The 25,764-nt window shown below is 36.6% G+C and overlaps 13 protein-coding genes and 4 pseudogenes across 17 annotated transcripts, besides 3 other annotated features; 9 read left to right on the forward strand and 8 right to left on the reverse strand.

Annotated features, from left to right (window-relative positions):
• Nucleotides 1-672: 672 nt before the first annotated feature.
• Nucleotides 673-2,385, forward strand: TVAGG3_0942020 (protein of unknown function, DUF4106 family; the record flags this gene model as incomplete). The annotated part of the gene is made up of 1 exon (XM_051252931.1): nucleotides 673-2,385. A coding segment is annotated over one exon (1,713 nt), but the record flags the coding sequence as incomplete, so codon positions are not given.
• A 144-nt stretch (nucleotides 2,386-2,529) lies between these two features.
• Nucleotides 2,530-23,221: a mobile genetic element.
• TVAGG3_0942040 lies at nucleotides 3,647-4,490 on the forward strand (annotated as a pseudogene). Its single transcript has one exon. A coding segment is annotated over exon 1 (844 nt).
• TVAGG3_0942050 (uncharacterized protein) lies at nucleotides 6,881-7,177 on the forward strand (the record flags this gene model as incomplete). The annotated part of the gene is made up of 1 exon (XM_051252932.1): nucleotides 6,881-7,177. One exon carries the CDS (start codon nucleotides 6,881-6,883, stop codon nucleotides 7,175-7,177), a length of 297 nt encoding a protein of 98 aa, XP_051078506.1.
• Nucleotides 10,794-11,405, reverse strand: TVAGG3_0942060 (organellar and viral DNA polymerase type B; the record flags this gene model as incomplete). The annotated part of the gene is made up of 1 exon (XM_051252933.1): nucleotides 10,794-11,405. The coding sequence occupies one exon, from the start codon at nucleotides 11,403-11,405 to the stop codon at nucleotides 10,794-10,796; it is 612 nt and encodes a 203-aa protein (XP_051078507.1).
• Nucleotides 11,476-11,694: a mobile genetic element.
• On the forward strand, nucleotides 11,992-12,192 carry TVAGG3_0942080 (uncharacterized protein; the record flags this gene model as incomplete). Its single annotated transcript, XM_051252934.1, has 1 exon — nucleotides 11,992-12,192. One exon carries the CDS (start codon nucleotides 11,992-11,994, stop codon nucleotides 12,190-12,192), a length of 201 nt encoding a protein of 66 aa, XP_051078508.1.
• On the reverse strand, nucleotides 12,221-12,811 carry TVAGG3_0942090 (uncharacterized protein; the record flags this gene model as incomplete). The annotated part of the gene is made up of 1 exon (XM_051252935.1): nucleotides 12,221-12,811. The coding sequence occupies one exon, from the start codon at nucleotides 12,809-12,811 to the stop codon at nucleotides 12,221-12,223; it is 591 nt and encodes a 196-aa protein (XP_051078509.1).
• Nucleotides 12,994-13,195, forward strand: TVAGG3_0942100 (uncharacterized protein; the record flags this gene model as incomplete). Its single annotated transcript, XM_051252936.1, has 1 exon — nucleotides 12,994-13,195. A coding segment is annotated over one exon (202 nt), but the record flags the coding sequence as incomplete, so codon positions are not given.
• TVAGG3_0942110 (uncharacterized protein) lies at nucleotides 13,418-13,603 on the forward strand (the record flags this gene model as incomplete). The annotated part of the gene is made up of 1 exon (XM_051252937.1): nucleotides 13,418-13,603. The coding sequence occupies one exon, from the start codon at nucleotides 13,418-13,420 to the stop codon at nucleotides 13,601-13,603; it is 186 nt and encodes a 61-aa protein (XP_051078511.1).
• On the reverse strand, nucleotides 14,752-15,015 carry TVAGG3_0942120 (uncharacterized protein; the record flags this gene model as incomplete). The annotated part of the gene is made up of 1 exon (XM_051252938.1): nucleotides 14,752-15,015. The coding sequence occupies one exon, from the start codon at nucleotides 15,013-15,015 to the stop codon at nucleotides 14,752-14,754; it is 264 nt and encodes an 87-aa protein (XP_051078512.1).
• On the reverse strand, nucleotides 15,161-15,656 carry TVAGG3_0942130 (annotated as a pseudogene). Its single transcript has one exon. A coding segment is annotated over exon 1 (496 nt).
• On the reverse strand, nucleotides 16,113-17,292 carry TVAGG3_0942140 (uncharacterized protein; the record flags this gene model as incomplete). Its single annotated transcript, XM_051252939.1, has 1 exon — nucleotides 16,113-17,292. A coding segment is annotated over one exon (1,180 nt), but the record flags the coding sequence as incomplete, so codon positions are not given.
• Nucleotides 17,940-18,095, reverse strand: TVAGG3_0942150 (uncharacterized protein; the record flags this gene model as incomplete). Its single annotated transcript, XM_051252940.1, has 1 exon — nucleotides 17,940-18,095. The coding sequence occupies one exon, from the start codon at nucleotides 18,093-18,095 to the stop codon at nucleotides 17,940-17,942; it is 156 nt and encodes a 51-aa protein (XP_051078514.1).
• On the reverse strand, nucleotides 18,115-18,516 carry TVAGG3_0942160 (uncharacterized protein; the record flags this gene model as incomplete). The annotated part of the gene is made up of 1 exon (XM_051252941.1): nucleotides 18,115-18,516. One exon carries the CDS (start codon nucleotides 18,514-18,516, stop codon nucleotides 18,115-18,117), a length of 402 nt encoding a protein of 133 aa, XP_051078515.1.
• TVAGG3_0942170 lies at nucleotides 20,744-21,297 on the forward strand (annotated as a pseudogene). Its single transcript has one exon. A coding segment is annotated over exon 1 (554 nt).
• On the reverse strand, nucleotides 21,594-21,835 carry TVAGG3_0942180 (annotated as a pseudogene). The gene has a single exon. A coding segment is annotated over exon 1 (242 nt).
• A 129-nt stretch (nucleotides 23,222-23,350) lies between the features above and the next one.
• Nucleotides 23,351-23,387: a mobile genetic element.
• A 918-nt stretch (nucleotides 23,388-24,305) lies between these two features.
• Nucleotides 24,306-24,489, forward strand: TVAGG3_0942200 (protein of unknown function, DUF4106 family; the record flags this gene model as incomplete). The annotated part of the gene is made up of 1 exon (XM_051252942.1): nucleotides 24,306-24,489. A coding segment is annotated over one exon (184 nt), but the record flags the coding sequence as incomplete, so codon positions are not given.
• A 299-nt stretch (nucleotides 24,490-24,788) lies between these two features.
• TVAGG3_0942210 (kinase-related family) lies at nucleotides 24,789-25,758 on the forward strand (the record flags this gene model as incomplete). Its single annotated transcript, XM_051252943.1, has 1 exon — nucleotides 24,789-25,758. A coding segment is annotated over one exon (970 nt), but the record flags the coding sequence as incomplete, so codon positions are not given.
• Nucleotides 25,759-25,764: the final 6 nt, after the last annotated feature.

Here is a 25,764-nt window from a genome sequence, read left to right on the forward strand (position 1 = left end):
AAGCCCCACTACCTTTTTTTTTTCATATGGCAATACAAAAACTTTAAAATTATTTTGGAATATTCCAAATCAATATATTCCTTAATAAAAGAAAAAAAAAAAAAAAAAAGGCATTGGGGCTTCCAGGCACTTCGTGCCCTCTAGCCCCGAAGATGTTTAGTATAAAACCGCTTTTTAACTTCACTTAAAATGCCACGTAAGCTACGTAAGAATATACGTAAGAGGAAGAGAGCATTGAAACATCCAATAGTAAGACTGACACCACAAAACCAGTTGCAACAACAAATGCTGAATGACCCCACTATGTTGCAACAAATGTCAAGCAATCCTATGCTTTTAAACCGAGTTACTGGTGCACAGAGTGGAGGTTTAAGAGCGGCACTTTTAGCGAAAATGGCAGGCTATGGTGGAGCTGCAGACGGAACAGCCTATAACCCTCAAAGTCAAATGAATTTGAGTTCACTCAAAAATCAAATAGCAGATGTCAAAAAGTCAAACATAGACATACAGAAGCAAATAGGTGAAAACGAAAAGAAACTAGAATATGACAGACACACAAAGAAACTCAATGAGTTAAACGTAGAGAAAAAGAAGAAAGAAGAACAACTGAAAGAACTAAGTACAGAGGAATATGCGAAAAAAGTGTCAGAAAAAGCAGCAGAAGTAGCAAAAATGGAACAAGATGTTGTAAATTTGAAAAACCATACTACTCGATATAAAGTACTGAAAGATGAAGAGATAAAACAAAAAGCCCTGAAGACATATATGGATAGCGATGAGTATAAAAAAGAAGTTGAAGCAAATGTAAAGGCAGAAAAACTTTTACAGTTGCAAAACCAAACCGTACAGTATGAAAACTTAGCACAAGAAAGTAAAAATAACGACGCAGCCATGCAAAAGGCAATGAAAAGCGCAGAATATATAAAAGCTAACAATGACTGGTTAGATGCCCAAGCCAACGCTAAAGCAGCCCAGCTTATAGGGTCAATAAGGACAAAAATACAAGCGGATGAAGACAGTTCAAATGAAGCTTTAACAAATGCTGACTTTAAGAACGCCTTCGAAGCTCTTCATAGTAAGGTGAAACAAGTGAACGACTTCTCATCTGGAAAGAAACTGAAGTCTGAAGGTTTCAACAAAGAGTTAAAAGAAGTAGCACAAAATATGACGAAAATAACAGATGCAGCAACGAGACAGGCAGTTCAAAGTGCCTATGACGCCGTTAGAGCAACTGTTGTGAAAAGTCAAGAAAAAGAGTTACAACAGACCAAAACAGACCTAGTAAATGCTTTCTTAAGAACGAAAAGTCAGGTAGGACATTACGCTGCAGATGGAACATATGTGCCAGCTGGTGGAACTTATATACCAGCTGTTGGAATTTATATACCACCAAACCCTCCAAGAGAAGCACCTGCACCAGGACTACCTAAAACATTTACATCGTCACATGGACATAGACACAGGCATGCACCAAAACCAACACAACAACCAACACAACAACCAGCACAACAACCACCTCCACAACCAGCACAACAACCAACAGTTCAAAACCCAGCACAACAACCAACAGTTCAAAACCCTGCACAACAACCACCTCCACAACCAGCACAACAACCAACAGTTCAAAACCCTGCACAACAACCACAAACAGAGCAAGGACATAAAAGAAGTAGAGAACAAGGAAACCAAGAATTCTTAAAAATGCTTAAAGAAGACTATGGTTACCCAGATACTATTGACTTTAGTGACAGATATAAAGAAGCTATTCGAAAGTTCAAGGATGGAAATACTGACCCGAACCTATTTAGCTTTATGGCTCTGCACCAAAGGGGATATAATCTCAAACCTGGAAAATACAAGCTCGCTAAGGGATATGATTTAATAGCATATCATCCAAATGACATGAACGAATTTACTCCGAGATATTTGATGTCAGAGCTAAATGACAATTTAACTCTCTTCATGAAACGCGTAAAAAATAGAGACGGAACGAAAGAAGAAAGGTTTGTGAGTCCGGATGACTTAGAAAGGGAACTTGTTGAAAACGGTCTCGGAATATATGAAATGCCAGCAGATGAGGTACAAGAAACTCCACAGGAAGAAGTTCAGATACAACCAGACATGGAAGAAATAGTTCAGCAACAAAAGCTAGAAGAGCCTGAAGGAAACGAACAAGTCACTCCTTTGGAAACTAACTTCACAGAACTAGATGAAGATTTGGAACAGCCGAAAAATCTTGACCCTCAACAAGAGTATGCGGAGAATATGGAATATTTCCAAGAGTCTAAAAAAAATTCGGCTGACATAGTAGAAGAATATCGAAAAATGTTTGCCGACATACAAAAGACTCCAACACCAGATGAAAATATTCAGCATAGAATGGAAGTACTGAAAGAAAATGTACACAAATACAACAACCCTTTTTACTTACGAGGATATAACGTTCAATCTTTGGATGAACTCGGTGAAAATAAAAGGTTAAATTTCAACAAAACATATAGAAATGAAACATTGTTTAAAGTTCATTCAGAACCTAACCAAGATGGAAACAAACCTACTTTTGTTTTCTGCAGACTATGGAACTACAATGAGATGGGGTCATTAAAGCTAACCCGGATAGGTGGTTCATAAACTTACAACCACAATTCCAAGAAGTTGTAGACGCAATGGAAGTCAATGGTGAACCAGATATAGCTGGTATTTTAAGCGCGGCTTTAATGCCATTGAAAGATATGAAACATGCAGATATTTTGGACCAGTATGAAATGAACATGGCTGATGGAAATATAACACCTGACGTTCTAAAACATTTATCTCAAAGAACTACACAGAACCATAGAGATGGTATATTTGGTGAAGAGTTTAGAAAGACAGTTAGGGAGAGAGAAGGAAGAGAACCTATTGTACATGACCTTGCAAATGAAAGTTTGCAAAATGTCATAAAAACTTACTTTGCAGACAATGAACTGAGAAGGGATGAATATTTAAGAAAACTCAAATTGACAGTACCAAATGAAATGTTAGTATTGAAAAACATGTTCCTTGACAAAATAAAACCAACTACAGAAATAAATGACGCAAGACTGAAACGTTGGGTAAAAGCTTTCCCATTCACAAAAGATATAGTTGGTAACATGGAAAGAAAACCAGAATGGCTACAAAAACATATATTTGGAAACGAGCTTATTCCATATGGACAGGCACTGTTTGAAGAGCTTGAACCGGAAACTCAGGACAGAGTCATGCAAACAATACGCAAAGACTCAAATACAAAACTATGACAAACTCTTTCTAGGATATAGGTTACCTGAGATGGCGACCAGAGCCAAAAGGCAAAAAGGACATGGGAAATTTGCAACATACTAGATGAACATAATGCAAAGATGCAACAACTTCAAGCAGAGGGCAAGTTACCAAAGCGACACCAAAGAAGAAGAGTAGAACAAAGTGAAAGTAGTGAAGAAGTAACTTCATCTAGTGAAAGTAGTGGCAATGAAGGAAAAAGAAGAGTTAAAAACTCAGTCAGGAAGAAAGTAAAGCTTGGTCCACGTGGGTTCTATTATGGCATATAAATCCAACTATTCTATATTTTTACCCATATGAAATGTACGCCGCTCAGAATATAACGCCAACAGTTTTGGATGCTATGAATGGAAATGTTTCCGAATGGTATAACGAATGCGACAATGCCATTAGAAGGTCAGAAATAGTTCCTGGAACTTACGAATATACAACTGCTGTTTCTTATGGAAACGTAGGTGAGTTTGGAGAAGGTTCTTCAACAACAGTAGATATTGCTTGCGACAGGTTTCATATAATTTCTATTGACAACTCTTTCTTATACGTGGAACAAGACATTGAAATAAAACCTTCTGCCAAGTTGTCTGACAAGAAAGGTTGCAATGGAATTTTCTATGTCGGATACCAATATGCTCCAGAAGTTTTCATGGATATAAGATATATTCTAACTCTGACTTAGTTCAAACAGTAACATGGGCAAACTATGAATGGTTCGCTTTGAGAAACTCAGTACAACCACAAGCTAGAGAACAAACAGACCAGTATGCAACTATTGAGAAAATAAGAAGACTTGACCCTAACGTTCCAGGAGTTTATGTTGACCTTCTGGACAAACTGCAGCAGCAGTAACCAAAGTAAAATTGAAACTTAGAGTTCCTTTGTCATCTTTCCTCATCTTCAGGTTTTTAAGATACTTGCCAAACTGGGCAGGAAAAATTTCTATCGAACTTACTCCAAGCAAAAATAACTTAGTCATTGCACCAACACAAGACCCATTCACTCTTACTGTAGCTGGAACTGGTGGAGCCAAGTTCTGTGACTTTTGCAAAGACAAAGTTGACCTAAACTTTGGTTTCTCAAACCTCAACACTGAAGTAAACTACTACTTCAATGCTGCTGGAACTGCTTGGGACCCAGTTAAGTTCACATGCGAAAAATTTGAATGCAAGAGAATAGAAAGCAGACTTGCAGTCTATATGTTGGACCCAGATATTTCAAATGCTTTAGCTGCCAAATATATTGCAGTTCCACTTATGTTCCCTATACACCAAATATCTGTCAAAGACTTTGCAGGTGAAGTTGGAAACCAAAGTGCTGACCCAGGTGCAAAACAGATATTGCCTTAACAACTGCAATGAAACATGCAGATACTATGTTTGTTCTTTTCAGACGAACTATAAATGACTATTCTTGTTTCTACAACCCCGGTATTAAATATCATATAAACATAGATGGCAAATACTATCCAAGAGAAGAATATTCTACAGTTGAGGATATGAGGTCATACAACTTGACATTAGATGCTATGAACTTTAACACAACAACTTCACAACAACCATTAACCCTGAAATGCAAAGTTCTATTATGCCATATGTGAAAGTATGGACTCATACAGGAGCTCAAAACACTCAATATACAAATGGAGACCGTTCAAACTTTTGGCTTGGCATTCCATTTGCTGACTCAGAAGACTTTATGGGTGGTATTTCAACTGTTGGTACAGTTCAAATACAATATACTGGTGACAGAGACGGTCCAAATGAATTGAAAGCAAAGAAGTTTACAAAACCAATAGCACTTTTCACGGAAGATGCTCTTTGAAAATTCGTTCGATGAAACCTGCTGGAGCTCCTCAGATTGGCATAACGACAGCTTCCATCGAGCAGATTTTGGCAGCAGGTCAGTAAGTTGTTCTTGAACTGACTTCTCTCCGTCAAATATTGACAGTACGCCAGTTTTTGATATAATATTGTATTAAAAACTTCCTTTAGAAATATCGGTCAGTTTTGTTGTTATATTTTTGTCAACGTCAAGAACTTTCACCATCTCGGTTATACCAACTTTCTTTGCTTTATGAAAAATATTTTGGTTCAGCAAAGACTGCTATTCTATAACATTTTCCATTGTTTGTATAAAGAACTATTCTATCAATGAACTTGTATTGTTTGTGTGTGTAAACTTTGTTTTGCTTCAATTCGAAGAGATACTCAAATACGTCCATCTTTTTATTCTAAGTAAAATGTCATTTCCGAAAAATAGAAGCGTAAGTGTTTCAAAAGGTTTAATGGCGGTGGCAGATGTGAAGTTAAATTCACCAACTCAAACAAACAGTCAAAGTGTTGTTGTCAATGTCAAAGAAAGAGATGTTGAAGTGGGGAAACCATACGAAGACGAAGATGGTATAACACAATAGTTCCTGTAAAAGAACAACCAACATATCCTGAAGTTAGCAGAGACTTAAGTTCTGTTGCAGATATTCGAAACGACTACCAACAACTTAAAGACAAACTTAAACTCAGGAGAAGATTTGTCAAGCTTTGGGTATAATGTTAAACTTGGTTGAGCACAACCCTGTAAAAGTGAACTCATATGTCATTGCACCTCATGAAGTTTGAAAGAACTATTGAAACTTTTTGACAGAGGCAGACGATATAAACATCAAAGAAATAGAACCCGACATTGCTTGCTGTGGTGTTTCATACAATGTCATTGACAAATAACGTTATGAAAGGAGGTGAAACGTTGAACTTAAAATATAGTTTCCCAGACGTCATAAAAATATTTGACGACCACAACATTTCATTAAAATTTAGTTGCTAAGTAAATGTCAAAACTTCTTGAAAGATGTTTGAAGAAAAACAATATAGACTTTTATTTCATGTAAAGGACTTTACACACTTTTGAAACGATATGAAAGACCCTGTTTTGTTTGTTCGTGTAGACAAAGGAAAGTTCTATGTCTTTACAAAATATTTGAACTTCTTAGACAGAGAACTTCAAGAAACGCCATGTGAAAGTTTAGATGAAGTTCTTCTCCACTTTCAGAAAAACTTTTAAATATATGTAAATGGCAGAAGACATAGTGGTTTATACTATTACGACTAAAAACCCTGAGTCATATAATTCTATAACAACAAACTTACAAAGTCCTCAAGGACGATATTGTAAACTAACTTTAAACACGATGACGACTAAAGCCTGTTTTGCTCTTTTGACACCAGAAGACTTTGTTGTTGTGAATGGTAAAAAATACTCCTTTGAAGATACTTACTCAGATATACCACAACAGGTTTTTGTTGACTTATTTAATACTTTAAGGACGGATGTAACATGTGCTGCAACTAGAGCAGGTTTCATTATGTTTGGATGTCCGACTGAGTTTACTATAAACGATATGAGCTATAATACAAAACTTATATCTGGTTTTTACTACCAACAATTTCCTATAACAGGAAAAGGTGTCATACAAGGAATGTCTGTTCCATTGACTTTAAGTACACCTATTTTATATATTGTTTCAAACTTAGGTTCAAAGTGCTATTCGAATGTCAACAGAAACTACTATGACCAAAAGATACTCATGCGTATAAACAACACTTTCTCTGCTGGTTTGCCTATTGTTCATTCGAATGCAGAGTTTTCAGCTTTAGTAAACTCAAACACTTTGGCAAACATAAACTTAACCTTAGTTGACGCAAACTTTGTTCCTGTAAAACTTTTATGTCCTATGTATTTGTCAATGACGGCAGAAAGTTTCGAATTGGAAGATGCAACTGGTGAAAGTATTGTACTACAAGAACAACTTCAACAACAAATAGCTCAAGAACAACAAATGCAACAAATGGAACAAATGCAACAACAAATAGCTCAAGAATAAAAAAAATATTTTTTTTATTTTTATAAAAAATGTACAGAATAGACGTTTCAGATTTTTATGACTTCCAAGCCTTCAGAAATATGTGTCCATTTCGAGACTATAACAAAGCAGTCGAGAATTTGAAACGTTTAGTCATTTATGTCGACTCTGCCCCAGAATGTTATGTCATGAAAGAATGGGATGTAGTCTTTAACAAACCTAAAGCGACAATAGTTCAGAACAAGAATGTAAACAGAAACTTAAGAAAATAAAGTCGTACAAGTGGCATGAAGATGTTAGATGCTTGGGATATCTTATTGTCAAAGTTAGAAGATTTTTCAGTTCGTTGGTATAAAGTTTTATACACCTTCTCCAAACTTCTATTCTATCTTCACTGGATATAAATACGAACAAGTAGAATGGAAAGAAAATGTTATAGAAGCTTGGTTAGACCATGTCAAAGAAATTATATGCAATGGAAACGAAAGAGTCTATGAGTATATCTTATGTTGTTTGCAAACATCTTACAACATCCAAGTGCTAAAAATGAAACTGCTCTCATCATAATTGGAAAACAAGGAACAGGTAAGAACACTTTCTTTACAGATATCTTATGCAAACTGTTAGAGGGCTATTCGAATCCGAATATGACAAACTTAGAAAACATCTGCGGTAAATTTAACTCTTCAATAGAGAATATGAAACTTATAGTATGTAACGAACTTCAAAGTATAGATACAACAAAGGTTTTAAACTCAGATGCTTTTGAAGAGTCTTATAACAGACAAAGTTGGAGTTGTTGAAAGAAAATATAAAGACCAAAGAGTTTGTGAAAATGTTGCAAACTTCGTCATGGTTTCAAACAACGCCGTTCCGATGAAGTTAGAAAGTTCTGACAGAAGATATGTAGTTGTCAGAACGTCAGAAGCTCATATGCAAGATACAGAATATTTTGACGACTTAGCAGAAACTTTAACATCTAACTTTTACAACCACTTGTTCTCATATTTCATGACATTAGATATTTCTAAGTTCAATCCAAGACAAATTCCACATACCGAAGAGAGACAAACATTGTTAGAAGCAAACAAGAGTGTATATGAACTGTTCATAGATGAAACTGACTTTGAGTGTTTTAGATGAAAGGTCATTGTACGATTCGTATAAACAGTATTGTCAAGAGTATGGTTATATGACAGCGTCTAAACGAACATTCTTGGCAAATGTCAAAAGTCTTTTAGATGTTCAGAATGGTGTATATACAAAGAAAAATTTTCTGAGTAAATTTTAAAAAAAATATTTTTTTATCCGATAGAAAAGATGACGAAATTCATCTCAGTCAACAAGTACATGTCAGGACTTAAAGAAGAACTAGACCCATTCACATATTTGAATGTTTACTTCTACCATTTTGAAAAGTCTACATTTGACAAAGTTTGGAACATCGAACCAGTTAAGTTTGCTATTGTGACTAAAAATGGTGCGAAATTTGAAGACTTAGACATAGAAGGTTTGTTAACAGTCAAAGAAAGTTTTGACAGAAGGTTTTCAAACCTTAAAGAAGGCAAAGCATACAAACTTGTTATACCTTATGAACCAAAGAAAGCAGACGACTATGAATATTATGAGTCTAAGATAGTTGAAGTTCAAGGTAAATTGGGTAAAAAGATTTTAGAGTCTAAGCCAGTGTTTGCTCCTAAGAGGAAGAGAACATTGACATTGACCCAGAAATGTTCTAAAAATAAAATTTTATTTTTACATGTCATATCTCCCCTTCTCTGGTTCAGGTTCTTTCTTCTCTTCTTCTACTTTCTTTTCTTTCTTTTCTCTCTTCTTCTTTTTCTGGTGGAGTTATATCAAACTTCTCAGAACCATATTTTTGTAAAAGTGCTTTGTCATTTAATAGCTCTTCTATTCTGTTTTCTATTTCATTTTCAAGAACAGCGCATGTGTCTTCTTTGCATTCTAAGAAGTTTTGTTGGACTTCATCTCTCCAAGAGGCGTCATCTCTGTCAACAAGTCTGTCATTGACAAATTTTAAGACTTCTCTGCTTAAGGTTTTATGGTTCTTGTCATATTCCCAGAAACAGAACTTAGAACAAATTCACCTTTCTTGTTTACACTATGTAAGATTTTATGTCGACAGATGTTTTGCTGTCGAAAAGCTTGTCTCGAATATAGATAGCGAAATCGCTAGACATTTCCTAAAAGATAAAAATTTTAATTTTTCTAAAAATATGTTAGAAAAAAAGTTTGCTGACATTGACAAAAAATTGAGAATGTTTTTAAACAAGAACAAGAGGAAGTTGGAAAATGCTCAGATAAACCCATACATGACAAGTTCTTATTTGCCTCAGAATGGTATAACAGGTCTAATTGCACCACCTGGGTCGGGTAAGACTTTCACTTATCTTAAAATGGCTGCACAACAACAAGAACTAGATGAGAAGAACCCATTCTATGAGTTAGTAGTCATTTGTAGTACTTCTGGTCAATTTGACCAAACCGTCAATTCGTTCAAAGATATTATAAAAAAGTCTAAGTTAGTATGTATAAAAGACTCTGAGTTGTTAGATTGGATAAAGAAGTACCAAAAAGAGTTTTGAAGTACAATGCTATAAATGAGTATGTCAATTCGAAGTTTAAAGACCCAAATGAGGAAATGCAGAGAATATTAGAGAAGAAACACTTCAGAAACAAACAGAAAGAGATAGAATACATTTCGAAGAAATTGCAATCTTACGATTGGAAGACTTACCCTCATAGATGTCTTCCTATCTTAGATGACTTTGCTTCTCATCCTTTGTTAAAGAATAGAGAACAAGACATGTGTCGAATTCTTAAGAAGCTCAGACACTTTAACATCTCAGTTGTCATTTGTGTACAGACAGCCAAGAGTTTAAGTAAGGATGTAAGAGAATACTTACTGATATCATACTTTTCCCCGGATTGTCCGAAGACGATTTCATGGAACTTATGAAAGAGTCCATGGCAGGTAAGTTTGACAGACATGAACTATGGGAGAAGTACAAAGTCATACAAGACCCTCATACTTCTTTCAGAATTCACATCTACGCAAACAAAGTTCAAATTGTAAAAAAGTCAAGCGTAAAAATGTAAGTGTTTGAGTCTTAGTCTGTTGTGGTGCTGGGGCTGTCGGTTCTTCTGGCTTTGGAATGGACTCGGTTGGTGGTACGTCGGACATTCGTTTGTGTCTGTCGGAAGAAGAACTTTTCCTGTCGGAAGGAAGAACTTTTCCTGTCGGAAAGAAAAACTTTTTCCTGTCGGAAAGAAAAAACTTTTCCTGTCGGAAAGAAAAACTTTTCCTGTCGGAAAGAAAATTTTTCCTGAAGGTCGGCCAAAAAGTTCTCAATTTTCGAAAATTTGAATGGTTTACGGACGGACAACTGGAAAAATTTTCCTGTGGAAGGAAAATTTTTTCCTGTCGGAAAGGAAAATTTTTTCCTGTTGGAAGGAAAATTTTTTCCTGTCGGAAGGAAGAGTTCTTCCTGTCGGAAGGAAAATTTTTTCCTGTCGGAAGGAAGGACTCGGAATGCCAGAAGGATTTGACAAGACAATTTACCTTATAGAGCTACCTGAGCCATCTGACTTTCACAAAAGACCAAAAATAAACGCTTTACATGTATTTTTCAGCAACTTCGTCAAATAATTTTATAGCTTTATCTATCTCATCTACTTCAAACGTTTCTTTACCTTTTATGGGAGCACCATACATTTTCTCAAACTTTTCAAGTAGTTCTGTTTCAGCAGCTCTCATATCATTCACAAACACAACCTTGACTCTATTGACTATACTGTCATATCTTTGAGTTATATTATATGTTCTTCCTATCTTATATCTCTTTGTATTGAAGTCCTTCGGTTTCTGAACGATGTAAAGTAAGCCTTCACTGCAACGTTCCGTATCGAATGAACCATATGTTATGAAATTATATCCAACAACTGGGTCTAACCATAACAAAACTATTGGTATAAGACTTTTGTCAATGAGATATGCTGTAGTTCCACAGAATCTTACCGATATCATAAGCTCAGGATTTCTTGTCAAAATTTTCTGAGTTGAAGCAATTCCAACCCAATGCCATGTTTTCTTTCCAAATGGTGATATAATGTCTGACAAAGAATATTTGTTGTATTTCTTTGAGTATCTTACGTTTAAATCACCTATTCTAACCACTTTGGTGTCATTGTCTATCTTTTTAACTGTTTCAAACTCAGTGTTTGTCATTTCCTGTTCTTACATACAAAATAAAAAAAATATTTTATAAAAAACTAGCTTTATTTTATTTTTTCATATCTTGTATAAAAGATATGATTTCATAGAGTTTTTTTACGATTTTCATGAGTTTTAGGCGACCCCTGTAAAAGTCGGGGTCGCATTTTTTCACTGTTTTCATAGAGTTTTGGCGACTACGGTTTTTTACGTACTCGCATTTTTTCACGATTTTCATGAGTTTTGGCGACTGGGGTTTTTTACCTACTCGCAATTTTTCACGATTTCAGGGATTTTTTTACGAAGTGCAAAAGTTCTCTTCGTCAAAAAATAACAGTTATATAATGAAAAAGTGTCATTTTTTTCATGTCAGAAGACTCGAAGGTGCAACACTTCCAAAATACCGACGAACTCAGAAGAGCAGCATGGCAGTATGTTCTTGACAACTTCTTTGAGTTCTCCAGGTACACCTTGGAAAATGCTGAAGAACTCCGACACAGAGAATTTGGAGAAATTGCACTCCAATACTACCTTGACAAACAAAGGGTAAACAAAGGGTAAAATAAGACTAAAAACTTAACGTTTAAAAAGTGACATTTTTATGAGCTCCGAGTCACCGAGAAAACTTGGTCAGATGTTAGCAGCTTACTTCCCTGAGGAGGATGGAAGCGTTACATACGTAAGGTTCAAAAACAACGAACCTGGAATTGCGTACAAAATTCGCAATTACATGACCATGGAAGAGTACGAAAGGTTCCTACAAGAGAAACCAGCTCTAAACAACTCAGAAAAGAAAGAATAAAAAGTTTAACTCGTAATTGTTTATTTTTTTACTTGTATGGGCAAGCTGCAAGAATGAAGTCGACTATCTCAGTCTTTGTCTTGACGAGCTGGACGGCTCTTGCGAGTACGTCTGTTTTGCGGTCTCCAGCTGGTGTCTGACCTTCGTAATTGCGCATGTTCTTGAGAGCTCCAACTGTAAATGGCTGTAAGATGAAGAGTCTCTCAGACTGCTTGAGGTAGTCGTCTCTGTCTTTGACCGAATCTGTGGTACGAGTCGAATCGGTCGATTTGAGGGAAGAGACTGAAAGCCTGTCGTCTTCCATTGGAGCTGTAGCATACTCTTTGCGTAAGCGGTTCAGACCTTCTTCGAAGTCTTGGTCTCTCTTCGATTGAGATTGGAATTGGAATTGCTGGGGTGGAGCTTGCTGGAACATCCAAGGGTTGGGGAAGTAAGGCATAGGCTGAGGAGGAGGGTAGTTCGGGAAGCCTTGTGGTGGGTAGTAACATTGAGGTGGAAATTGGTAGTAATTTGGTGGAGGTACTTGCTGGAACTGAGGTTGCTGAGGAGACTGTTGTGGTTCTGCAGCTTTCGGTTTTTCTGGCTTTGGAATGGACTCGGTTGGTGGTACGTCGGACATTCGTTTGTGTCCTGTCGGAAGGAAGAACTTTTTCTGTCGGAAGGAAAAACTTTTTCTGAAGTTCGACCAAAAAGTTCTCAATTTTCGAAAATTTGAATGGTTTACGGACGGACAACTGGAAGAGTTCTTCCTGTCGTCGGGAAAAATTTTTTCCAGTTGTCGGGAAAACATTTTCCTGTCGGATGGAAGAACTTGGAATGCAAGAAAGACTTGACGAGGCAATTTACCTAATTGAAATTAACGACTGCTTAAAAGACTACTTGCGCAAGGTAATGAAGCCCAAGGTCAAGTTCATCTCTATTTCTGGAAGGTCTACACTTCAGCTCGAGACTTCGACTGGAATTCCAATTCAAATACCAGACGGGACAGCCTACGATGGCATAAAGGACGCCAAAAGAGAAGCTCTTGTTAAGTTCCTAAACAAACGTCCTTGGATAAAAATACCAAACAAGGAGAACCCCCTACCCCATATGAAATTGGCAATTCAGTCTCTCCTTCACTTCTCTGGTCAACCGTTCTACATAACCTCAGAAGGCGACATCCAACCAGTTCAGCAAACATCTATATGGCACGTTTAGAGTAAAAACATTTTTTTTCATTTTTTGAATGAAGCAAGTTAAATTCGTCCCACACCAAACTCAATGGACCGATGAAGAGTTTCAAGCTATGGTTGAAGATGTTGAGAACGACATAGACGGCGAACTTGAAGGAGCTCAAATCACAATTGCAACCAAAATTGCAGAAGTCAAGGAACAGATAGCTCCACTTAAAGCTGCCAAAGTTACCGTTTAGATGTCAAGAGTGGAATAAGACAATTAAAATTAAAACTTCTAAACTACGAAGCTATACTCCAAAAGTTAGCAGAAATGAGAAGACTTTACCAGAGCTACTTACATGTAAGGGACTTACCTTCAAGCAGTCCGACCAAAGATGAATTTGTTGACATTGTCCCAATTTTGTCCGAAAGTCAGCTCAGATGTTTCGAACTGCTCCCAACATATCCAGAATATGAACGTTTGCCTGAACTCTTCCGCAATCTCAAAAAACGTTTTTTGGTTCTCATGTTCGAAACTTTTATCGGAAGAGACAACAAACGTTCAGAAGAAGAACAAGATATTATTTTAAACTTGTTGTATGACTTAACCGTCATAACAAGCTTTTTGAAGTAAAACCGTCATTCTCAAACCACTTCATTTTTTCGATGTCCGAACAAGCACCGAAGCCAAACTCAATGGCAGATGTCCTTTCAAGGTTGCCAGACAAGCGCCCAGTTCAAATTCAAATTGCCCAATTGAACGCTCATCTGTCAAACACCATTAAGACTCTCCAAAGTAGTCTTATGGAAGAGATAACCAATCTCAAAGTCGAAATCCTCACGAACCAAGCTTCCAATAAGAAAGTCCTGAACGATTTCGCGGAAACCTTGCGCCAATACAACATAGAGAACCAAAACCTTGCCCGACTCATCTACCGTTTCTTCGAAGAGATTGACACCATCTGGGCGGCACTCGGAAAGGACAGAACATGCAACACCGTACTTCGTGAACACAGAATTGCCGAAGGTATTATCAAAGAAGAGGAAGAAGAAGAAGAGGAAGAAGAAGAGAAACACGAAGAAAAGGAAGTTTGGGCAACCCTTGTTGCCGATGACGGTTATGAAATTTCCCAGCCCTACCCATACCAAATCCGCAACAAGGAGACCGGCAAGGTTCTTACCCCAGTCCTCAACAACTTGGGACACTTGAGCCTTACCCTTCGAAATTACGGTACAATTTCCATGGGAAGGCTTGTCGGTATGCAATGGGTTCCAAATCCAAACAAGAAGACGAAGGTCAGACACATTGACGGTGACAAGCTCAACAACCGTAAGGAGAACCTCGAGTGGTTCTAAGAGTAAAAAAATTTTATTTTAGGGGGAAACCCCGAGTAAATTTAAGTTTTTAGTTGGATAAGTAGGTTAAATTAATGGTCATTTGTAAAATTAGTTCCCGACCTTTGAATTGGGCTCTTTCGTTATCCCAGTTGCGTAGGAGGTCGTCCCAGAGGAGTTGGTAGAATTGCCAATCCAAGGACGATTTGTCCTCCCAGGCATTGAGGATGTACTGCTCGTAGAGTTTCATGACCTCTGCCTTGCACCAGACACCCTCTCCCTTGGAACGTAAGGCTTCTTCGAAGTGCTCGAATGCGATTGGCTGCTTGACCATCCGAAATGACACTTTTTGTCCGTTTGGTCAATGTTCGTGTCTCGTGCCATAGTCGACGAAAATACAGACAAACAGGTTATATATGAGTTTGAGACCAAGAATGGTGTAACTCGACCTGTCCGATTCAAATTCGAATAAAAATTTTTTACTTCATGCAATGTTTTATTTCTGTGCCGTCTTCAAGTATGCCCCAGTACTTACGCTTGGAGAGGACATGAACTTCGGTGAAAATTTTGTCCAATTTGAATTGACCCATCTTTTCACCGACCATTCCCATTTCAATGAGTTTGTTATAGCCTTCTTCGTTCGTCATGAGCGCATCGATGTTCTCATAGTATACCACAACTTTGGATTTAACCTCGGAGAAGAATTTGTTGTAGTTGTCGAGGACTGCCTTTGCGAACTGAGGGTAAGACCAATGTTCGACAATAGGTTTTACTGTGGTTACTAAGCCATTTTGACCTTCGGTGAACTCGTATTTCAAAACAAAAGGAGAAAACCTTTCAACAAAGTTGTCGACCTTCTCATAGTGTTTACTCTTCATCTTGAGGTTTCTTAATGGAATATCCCCATGTCGAATTCATAAGCAATTTGAGTGTCATTGCAAGTTTGGGGTTTGAAGCTTTCCTAATATCATACATTTGTTGTATGACTTTTCCAACTGTATAGTTCCTTCCCGGGAACTCACCATTTCGTTTGGAATTCCAGTCGGATATATTGGACAAACCTCATGTACGCAGCGTTAAGGTCGACATAGTATATTTTTTCATTGAGTCGAACTTGTCGCATCCAATCGGTCCAGTTCGTGGAAATTCAAGTGAGTCTCTTATCTTCTGAGAAACTTCTCCTGTTATCTCATAAACATCGTCGAAGCAACCTGTTTCATATAAAACCTTCTGACCTAACTCAGAGCTCTCCAATACAATTTGACGTCAATTGGATGTCTCAATGGAAGTTTGTTTATAGCATCTTGAAGTTCTTGCAACCTCATTGGAAGTTCTTCTGGTTCAGGTTGGTATCCGAACAATCCAACTCCTTTTGGAACTGTGTACTTCTTTTGTGCTATAACTTTGTCTGGAACAACTTTTGGTCTGCTAACAATGAAAAGTTTGTTTCGTCTTTTGGTACAAAAGTTTCTGTCAGCTTGTCATCTGGAATTGGTTCCAACAAACCTTTCTCGAAAAGAATGTTAACAGCTCTGACAATGTTGCACTTGCCTTTTCCGAACAATGGGTTTGTAAGACTTTCGTTCAACATGAAGTGGTTGTGGACAATTACAATCTTCAACCATGGTAAGTCTTTGTCAACAACATAGTCGTCATGTGAAGAACCTTTCTCAGTCGGAATGTTGACTCGGATATTGACATTTGCCAACGGTGCAATTTTTGACAATTGACCTCTGAGAATGTACCTTGTCTTCACACATGACTCAAGATACTTCATTTTCTCATCTGTAACAAGACCAGAGTTCCTGAGACATGTAAGAATACAAGGTTCATTGACAATTGTTTCAATTGAATTGTAAATTCCATACCTTGTCAAGTCAATGTCAGACTTATTTCTGAAGGGGAAGTATCCAGCATGTTGTCTGACTGCTTGAGGGTTAGGTTGGTACCATTCGAACTTGACGCTTGCAATTCCTTCAATTGCATTCAAAATGTCTGAGTCGGAGTCAAACATTTGTTCTCTCTTTGTAGTCTTGAAAGCGTCAAGAAGTTGTGCGGCTGTTGTGACATTGCCATGTGCATAGTATATATGACCATCTAAATCTGTTACGGTTAATCTGAGATTGTATCCTTTCTTATTTCCGTCTTGAATTGCAGCAAGTACACCCATGAAGCCTTCTTTGTTCTTTCCTTCGTCAAAGTTTACTGTAAAGGTTCGACCAGATGCAATTTTACTTCTAACTTCACGATACTTTTCATATGCATATCTTGTTCTTTCCATGGGAGCATGTGCGTCTTCACCTTTTCCTTTTTTCCTCCTCAAAGGATGCAATTGTTCGTCATGTTTCCAGTAGAATCTGGCAAAGCCGTCGTGTCCTTCAACTTGAGGTTCACTAACATCGAAAGGCATGTCCATAAGACGTTCTTCTTCTAACCTCTCTAGTCTGTTTGGATAATTTGCGCGTGCTGTTTCCAAGTCCATTTCGTAGCGAAGACCAGACAATTTGTCATAGACTTTTATGGGTCTTCCCTTCCTATATTTAAACTTCTTTGAAACTCTCCAACCATATCTTTCTAACTCTGCTTTTATTCTAGCAGACCTTCTATCCATTCTATATGGGGGCATTTTTATAAAAATAAAAAAATGTTTTTTCTTTACTTTACATAACCACCGGCTGCCATAAGTCTTTGACGCCAACCCATACCAGCTAATGAAGGTTGACTTGGTTTAGTTTGAAACTAAACTTTGGTTTTGGTTTATCTTCAGTTTTTGGTTTTTCTTCTTCTATTGGTTTTTCGTCACTTTTCGGTTCATCTGACTTTACCTCACTTGCTGGAACAGTTGTGTCGTCAACATCTTCATAAATGTCATATGCCATTTGTTTTTGTTTTCCTTTCAACTTTTTGTGTTTGTTGTAAAGTTTAGAATATTTCGACTCTAAGTCAATGAGATGTTCTATAATGAACTGTTGGTCAGTGAAGTAAACTTTTCCATCTGTTGTCTCGAAAGCTCCTTCAGACTTCAATATTTTATTTGTGAGAGTCTGTTTCTTTTTTGAGATACTTGCCGTTCCATTTTTATGAAAAGTGACTTTGTAGTTAGAGTTTGTATTTCCAGACCTGGCACTTTCTATTATTGAATTTTTCTCTTCATCTGTAAGTTCTTTGACAGGTTTTGACAATGGTTCTGAACTTTTTGTTTGTGGTGTCAAATCTACCGTTTCAACTTCTTCGGTCATTTCATCTCAGTAAAAAATTTTAGTTTGGTTTGTTTTCAACTGGTTGTTGAGGTTTTTTAAGTCGGTCTAAAACTTCCTGAGGTATAGGAAGAACTTGACAAACACGTGGTTGTGTAACTGCTGGAAGCCGACAAATCCATCTTGAGCCCATTTGTCTCAATGCTGTATTGTTCATTTCATCTCAGTAAAAAAATTTACATTCCCCACGTTTGAGGCGGTTGAGGTTGGTTGTTGTTTACCCACTGTTGTGCATGGTTATATCCTCTGTTAAAGAATCTTTCACCTTGGTCCATATAGTGCCCTGCTTGGTTATAGTAGTCATTTGCTTTGTTATAGTAGTTTCCTGCTTGTCTTCCTACATTGTCCATCCATCCTTGAACTTTTCCTCTTGTTTCAGGATTTGGAATAAGATTTGCTGCATCTCGTGCTACCTCCCAACCTTTCTGTACAGTTTGTATAATAGGTTGTGCTTTCTCTTTCAGTATACCTAATGTACTCAAAATCTTCCTTCCAATTCCAAATGCACCTCTGGCTAGTGTTCCCACTGCGGGTAAAAATCTAGATGCGACTCCTGCTAATGCGCCAAATAAACCCATTTCTTATGGGTTAAAAATGACGAATTCAAACAAGGACCCGTATGTTTCTAAAGCGACAAAGAAAGCACTCATGGTAAAAATCTTTAGTTCAACACCAAATGCTTGGTTTATGGATATCTTGGAAAACATTCCGAGGTATAGAGAAGATGGACCACCATACTGGCTAATATTTGTCGGTCAAAACACAAGATACTGTGAAGCCATACCATTATGGTCCAAAAATATTTTAGATGTGAAAACTGCTTTGACAATATTCGTTGACAAATACCATCCAACAAAACTGACATCTGACTGTGAAAGTTCTTTCAAATCAGACGATATTAAAAACTATCTGCGTTCAAAAAATGTAAACCAATATTTCATTGTCGACCAAAACCATTCTGCTCTTGGTGTCATTGACAGTTGTATAAAAATCTTAAGAGACTTAAACAACACCACAAGGTGGTGAGGTAGATGAAATGTCATATGACGACAAGTATAGACACTTCTCCATGGCAAAGATGAGACAAGTTTTAAATATTTACAATAGCCGTAAACAAAAAGGTTTGGGAAACCACTCCCCCGAAGAAATGAAAAACAACCCTGACTTAGAGAAAGACTATATATTTAATAGTTTAGTCAAAAGAGACAAACAAGAAAGAATGCCAGGCTTCAAACTTAAGAAAGGTGACAAAGTAAAAATAGAAATACCTAAACGCGACCCATATGAAAATACTATTGACTATGACAACAATGGGAACTCGACAGGTACTCACGTTCGTGTTCGTAAAAATAGAAGAAAGTATACAAGAGAATATTATGAAGTTTTAGGCAAACATGGCAAAATGTACAGACTGCAAGCAGAAGATAAAACTACTATTGTCAGACCTCGTTTCAAACTTGTCAAAGTTCAAGGTGGTATACTTTCAAAGACAGTTCCTAACAAATATAAGACAACTCCTGACGAATATGCTAAAGAAGTTGAAAATGACGACTAAGCATTTCTATACCATGCGTAAACTGTCATGTAAGGTGGCATGTAGTCTTTACTTTGTCCCGTTGTTTGCGTATATCCCGAAACGCGATGTGTATGGTTTCCTTCTCCCTGTGTGCTACCCCAGAAACAATTTATAGCAAACTGAACGTTGTCTTTAACATCATATCCTTTACCTTTTTTCATTGCTGACCAATCCCAAAATCTATGCTTATGCCAACCTGCTTCAGATGTACTTAAATCTATGTAGTGACTGTGTGCAGGTAAGTTTTCACCTGAAATCGTTTTACTTCCACCTGTTTCCTTTGAAGAGTTTGCACAATACAAAAACCTGTCGACTATTTGAGTCCAAGTTCCGAGACCAAGTACTACTTCTGGTCTGGTAGAGTTCATTGACGTGTAAATAGAGCCTATAGGATATACTGTTTGAAGTATTTCTGTCTTTAACGTTTGAAGCTCTGTTTTGTCAGCTTTTTTATCATATAAATCTTGAGCAGTGAATTTAACATTGTTTTCATCCTCCATGACATAAACATTTCTACATCTAGTGTATTTCATCGTCGTTATGTCATCCTCCGATGTTAAACCTTGTGGAAAGTTAGGAGGTTTCCAATTTAATGCATCCCCACCAGTTTCTTCAACCGTTCCTTCAATATTTTCTATACCAACAGTTGCGAAGAAATCGTGTGTATGTCCAACGTCACTTTTCTTGTTTAATGTTTCTTGTAAGTTTGTAATATTTGCAATGGTATGTGTATGAGTCTTTTTAGAATATTCTTTGTCAGCTCTTGTCACTTCACTTGACATTTTATTGTCAGCATATGTTTTATCTGCCTTGTCATCTAACTTTTCTTGAAGTTCATCTACGTCATAGATGTTATGTGTATGGTGTTTTTGTGGGTATGTTCTATCTGTCCATGCGAAAATATAGTCTCTTGTTGCATCTACATACTCTTTGTCAGCTTTGTTGTCAATATCTGCTTTCAAAAGAAGTTCATCTATAGGTTTCTCGTTTAAAGTTCTTTTTGTTGGATTTATACAAACAGTATGGTTCTTGTTGTCTTGAAACAGAAACTCGTCTGTCAATGGGTTTAATGTCAGTTTTAAGTTTCCTTCTTTCAATGACTCAGATATCTTAGAATAGTTTGAAAAGTTTGTTGTGTTCTTATTTAGAGCTTGCACAATGAGTTGTCGGTTGTGTTGTATTTCTCTCATAGACGCTGTTTCTTTCGACATTTTTATTCTAGATAAAATATGCTTTCAATAGAAAAAGAAAATTCAAGAGTTGCTACAACTAAACCATTAGATGAACTTTTTACGAATGTCGGTCAAAAGTTTGAGACAGAGACCGTAAAGCATGAAGGCTATCGTTTTGACTACCCATTAAGATGGCTAAGAGACCCATCCGTCACAAAAGCTGTTGGCTTTCGTAGAATGAAGTTCATTTCAGAAGCCATACATGGTTTCCCATTTACGGTCGCTTTTGAAGTTCGATACTATAACAAAGAAAAACGTACGTATGAGAAATTTGAACAGGGAAAACTTTTACAAGTTAGTTTGCTTGTAAACTTAGAAACAACTCTTCAAGCTTTTCAAAGAAAAAATAAACGATATCTATCGAATATGCAAAACAGTACAACATTGACGAAGGAGAGTACCATCTCGATATTATATATGACAGTAAAAATGCAACTGTTAAAATCAATAGAATAGAAGACCTTGGAGAAGACGTTTATATTTCTACAAAATATAACAACTTGGCATGGTATAGATTTTTGAGGATGTTAAATCAGCCTGCAGCATATCCAGTACACCCGAACTTTTATGAAGTCGAAAACCCTAATGGAACATATGAAAATGTTTTCGACTCAGATGCTATTATAGTTCATGCTTCATTTTCTGGTGCACAAAACTCTTTTTTATGCTTGGCAAATGACTTTTACGAAAAACCTACAAAGCTATATGAACCACCGAGTGGAAGTATTTCAGACTTTCAAGTATGGTTTACAACAGATGGAAGAAAGAGAATAGTTCCATTATACCATGCGTTTTACTTAGAACTTAGTCTCATATACAACTACTATCGAACGGTAAAATATAATTTTTAATACGGTTGAGGTGTTGGATTTGGTTGCCAACTTGACTGTGGTGCAGGTTCAGGCTGTTGTATAACAGGAGCTTGTTCTTCTGGTTCAGGGTCTTTAGGTATAATACCAACGAACTGACCTACTCTTTTACAATATTTTTGACACCGTTCCATACTCCTCTTCCGACAGATTTTATTCCATTCCATATACCTCTTCCAACATTTCGAAAGAAGTTTCCTATTCTTCCAAAGAAACCCATTTTAACTATATGTAAAAAATCTAATGTCCGCCTAGTCTCTTACGTTCCTTCTGAGTTCCATTGCATTCTTTAACTGGAGCTCATACATTCTATTTCTCCTCTGGTAGAAAACATACTCTGGGTCAACTCCTGTGTTCGCGTCATCTGCATAGAGTTGTTTTATCCCACTTCAGGGTTTGTATAAAACTCTTTCCATCTCATATTTGCATACCATGGTGGCAAACCTAACGCAGCGTCATTTGACATGGCAGTTTGCATTTGTACATCTGTTGGCACTTGACCATAGTTTGCCATTGCAGTTTGTATTCTAACTTCATTTGGAATATTCTCTGGGTTTGGTTGTCCAGGTTGCTGTGCATTCGCTAAGTTCTGTGCGTCCATTTTAATATTAGATAAAAATATCTCTTACGAGTACATATGCTGAACATTTGCAGGCAGTGGTTCATCTTCATATTCTCTATATCTTTCTGCCACGTCAAATAAATAAATGACACAATGGAAAAACCTAAAACAAGTAGTCCTATTTCAAACCACATTTACTTACCAATAAAATTTCTTTGTTGTGACACTTTCTCCAGTTTATAGGACCTCTCTCATATTCTATTCTTGTCATATCTAAACTCATAGTCATGTATGTCCTCTAAACCATCTCATAACGGTTTCCACAACTTTTATCGGATGTAAAGTAAAAGCATGGATGGTTATGTAAAACGTCTAAAGTTTCTAAAAGAGTCTCTCAAAGTCCAGTCTACTTGGTATTGAAAATCCATGTGTTATAGAACGGCGGGTCCACTATAAAGAAAACATTTTCCTTGTCTTTATATTTTTCATACAACTCTGTCCAACGACATCTCACAAACTCTATACCCTCAGTATATTTTTCTATGTTCTCTTTTGAAAACCTTTGTATAGTTAAGATATAAAACTTTTGACATAAGTGTTTCAATGTCATGAACTCTTATAGCACCACTATATAATAGTCTAGAAGATATACTATCCCAGTCAATATACTCTGCTTTTTTCAAAACCTCTCTGACAGTATTTTTCTTATCTAATGGTATACGTTCCATCTTACCTATAGGTATCTTTTCTTTTAACTCTTTCAATATTTTGTTTGTGTCTGGTATATGTTTGAGACGGTTCATATAGTTGTCGAAGTCATTGCATATAATCTTTGAGTCAGGAAATACAGTATGGCACAAATGAGATATATAGAAACTTCCACCGAACAAATCTACAAATGTTAGACCATTCGGTAGTTTCTTAAGTTCTCTCAATAGAATATCTTTACATCTACTCTTATTTCCAAAGAAGGGTAACGGTGGTTTTGTAAAATTCATTTTATATACAATAAAAATGTTTTTACCCTGAAAAGTGACAGAAAAGTGACTGGGGCTAGAGGGCACGAAGTGCCTGGAAGCCCCAGTGCCTTTTTTTTTAAATCTAGAATATTGCATTATGCTTAGTATTATTTCATTTTTCTCATTCAATTTAGAATTTACAAATGTCAAAAAATTGAGAGCTGTCACTTTTGATGAATTTCTGTTTATTACAATATCATATTTAAAATAAGAATATACTAGTTTGGGTGGTATAATTTTTTTCGATAAATTTGAGAATATGTACGTTTAGGGCATCAAAAGTGTCAATTCGCTCAGCGAAAGCTGAGCTAGCTTCGTTCTCGAAAAAATAGGGAAGGAGTGAAAGAGAGTGATACAGATGTTGACACATTCATATCATTTCAACAAATTTTGATCAAATTGAAATTCAATGAAATTCAATTCACTTCATATCCTTCAGTCAGTACATTGACATCCTTCTACATCACAATGATAACTCGTGCATCAATAGTTCTACAACTAACTCAGAAAAAACAAGATTTTTACTTCCAGCTTACAGCTTTTAAAAAGTTTCGATGATAAAAATCACTCTACTCTTGTTTATCGATATGTTGTGATAGTAGGTAAACGTATTCTTATCGATATTAATAAAAATATTTTTACGAAAATCTGAACCAATTACAGAGTTATTCATAAAGTTTATGATAAATGTAATTACTTCATCTTTGTTTAATATTTGAATAAACAATTTAATTTAATTTGCATAATTTTTTTAGTTGAAAGACAGGAAACTTAGTTGAGTTTGTATTATTTTTATTGTTCAATTCATTGTATCAGTGAGTGATCCAGATATTTAAGATATTTACAAAAAATTTATTAATTTGATTAACAAATTTTAATCAAAATAGCAAAAATCTATTTGATAGCTGTAAGCAAACAATAATTTTTATTTCAAGCAAAATCAATTATTTTCATCTCAACGTATAAAATTGTCAATTTTATGAGAATAAATTTAAAATCTCATGAAATATAAAGGATAGAAAAAAAAAAGGTATTGGGGCTTCCAGGCACTTCGTGCCCTCTAGCCCCGAAGATGTTTAGTATAAAACCGCTTTTTAACTTCACTTAAAATGCCACGTAAGCTACGTAAGAATATACGTAAGAGGAAGAGAGCATTGAAACATCCAATAGTAAGACTAACACCACAACAACAGTTGCAACAACAAATGCTGAATGACCCCACTATGTTGCAACAAATGTCAAGCAATCCTATGCTTTTAAACCGAGTCATTGGTGCACAGAGTGGAGGTTTAAGAGCGGCACTTTTAGCGAAAATGGCAGGCTATGGTGGAGCTGCAGACGGAACAGCATATAACCCTCAAAGTCAAATGAATTTGAGTTCACTCAAAAATCAAATAACAGATGTCAAAAAGTCAAACATAGACATACAGAAGCAAATAAGTGAAAACGAAAAGAAACTAGAATATGACAGACACACAAAGAAACTCAATGAGTTAAACGTAGAGAAAAAGAAGAAAGAAGAACAACTGAAAGAACTAAGTACAGAGGAATATGCAAAAAAAGTGTCAGAAAAAGCAGCAGAAGTAGCAAAAATGGAACAAGATGTCATAAATTTGAAAAACCATACTACTCAATATAAAATACTGAAAGATGAAGAGATAAAACAAAAAGCCCTGAAGACATATATGGATAGCGATGAGTATAAAAAAGAAGTTGAAGCAAATGTAAAGGCAGAAAAACTTTTACAGTTGCAAAACCAAACCGTACAGTATGAAAACTTAGCACAAGAAAGTAAAAATAACGACGCGGCTATGCAAAAGGCAATGAAAAGCGCAGAATATATAAAAGCTAACAATGACTGGTTAGATGCCCAAGCCAACGCTAAAGCAGCCCAACTCATAGGGTCAATAAGGACAAAAATACAAGCGGATGAAGACAGTTCAAATGAAGCTTTAACGAATGCTGACTTTAAGAACGCCTTCGAAGCTCTTCATAGTAAGGTGAAACAAGTGAACGACTTCTCATCTGGAAAGAAACTGAAGTCTGAAGGTTTCGACAAAGAGTTAAAAGAAGTAGCACAAAATATGACGAAAATAACAGATGCAGCAACGAGACAGGCAGTTCAAAGTGCCTATGACGCCGTTAGAGCAACTGTTGTGAAAAGTCAAGAAAAAGAGTTACAACAGACCAAAACAGACCTAGTAAATGCTTTCTTAAAAACGAAAAGTCAGGTAGGACATTACGCTGCAGATGGAACATATGTGCCAGCTGGTGGAACTTATATACCAGCTGGTGGAACTTATATACTAGCTAGTGGAACTTATATACCACCAAACCCTCCAAGAGAAGCACCTGCACCAGGACTACCTAACACATTTACATCGTCACATGGACACAGACACAGGCATGCACCAAAACCAACACAACAACAACAACAACAACCACCTCCACAACCAACAGTTCAAAACCCTGCACAACAACCACCTCCACAACCAGCACAACAACCAACAGTTCAAAACCCTGCACAGCAACAACCACAAACAGAGCAAGGACATAAAAGAAGTAGAG

This window comes from Trichomonas vaginalis, chromosome I (assembly GCF_026262505.1).
Source record: "Trichomonas vaginalis G3 chromosome I, whole genome shotgun sequence".
Taxonomy (NCBI): Eukaryota; Parabasalia; order Trichomonadida; family Trichomonadidae; genus Trichomonas; species Trichomonas vaginalis.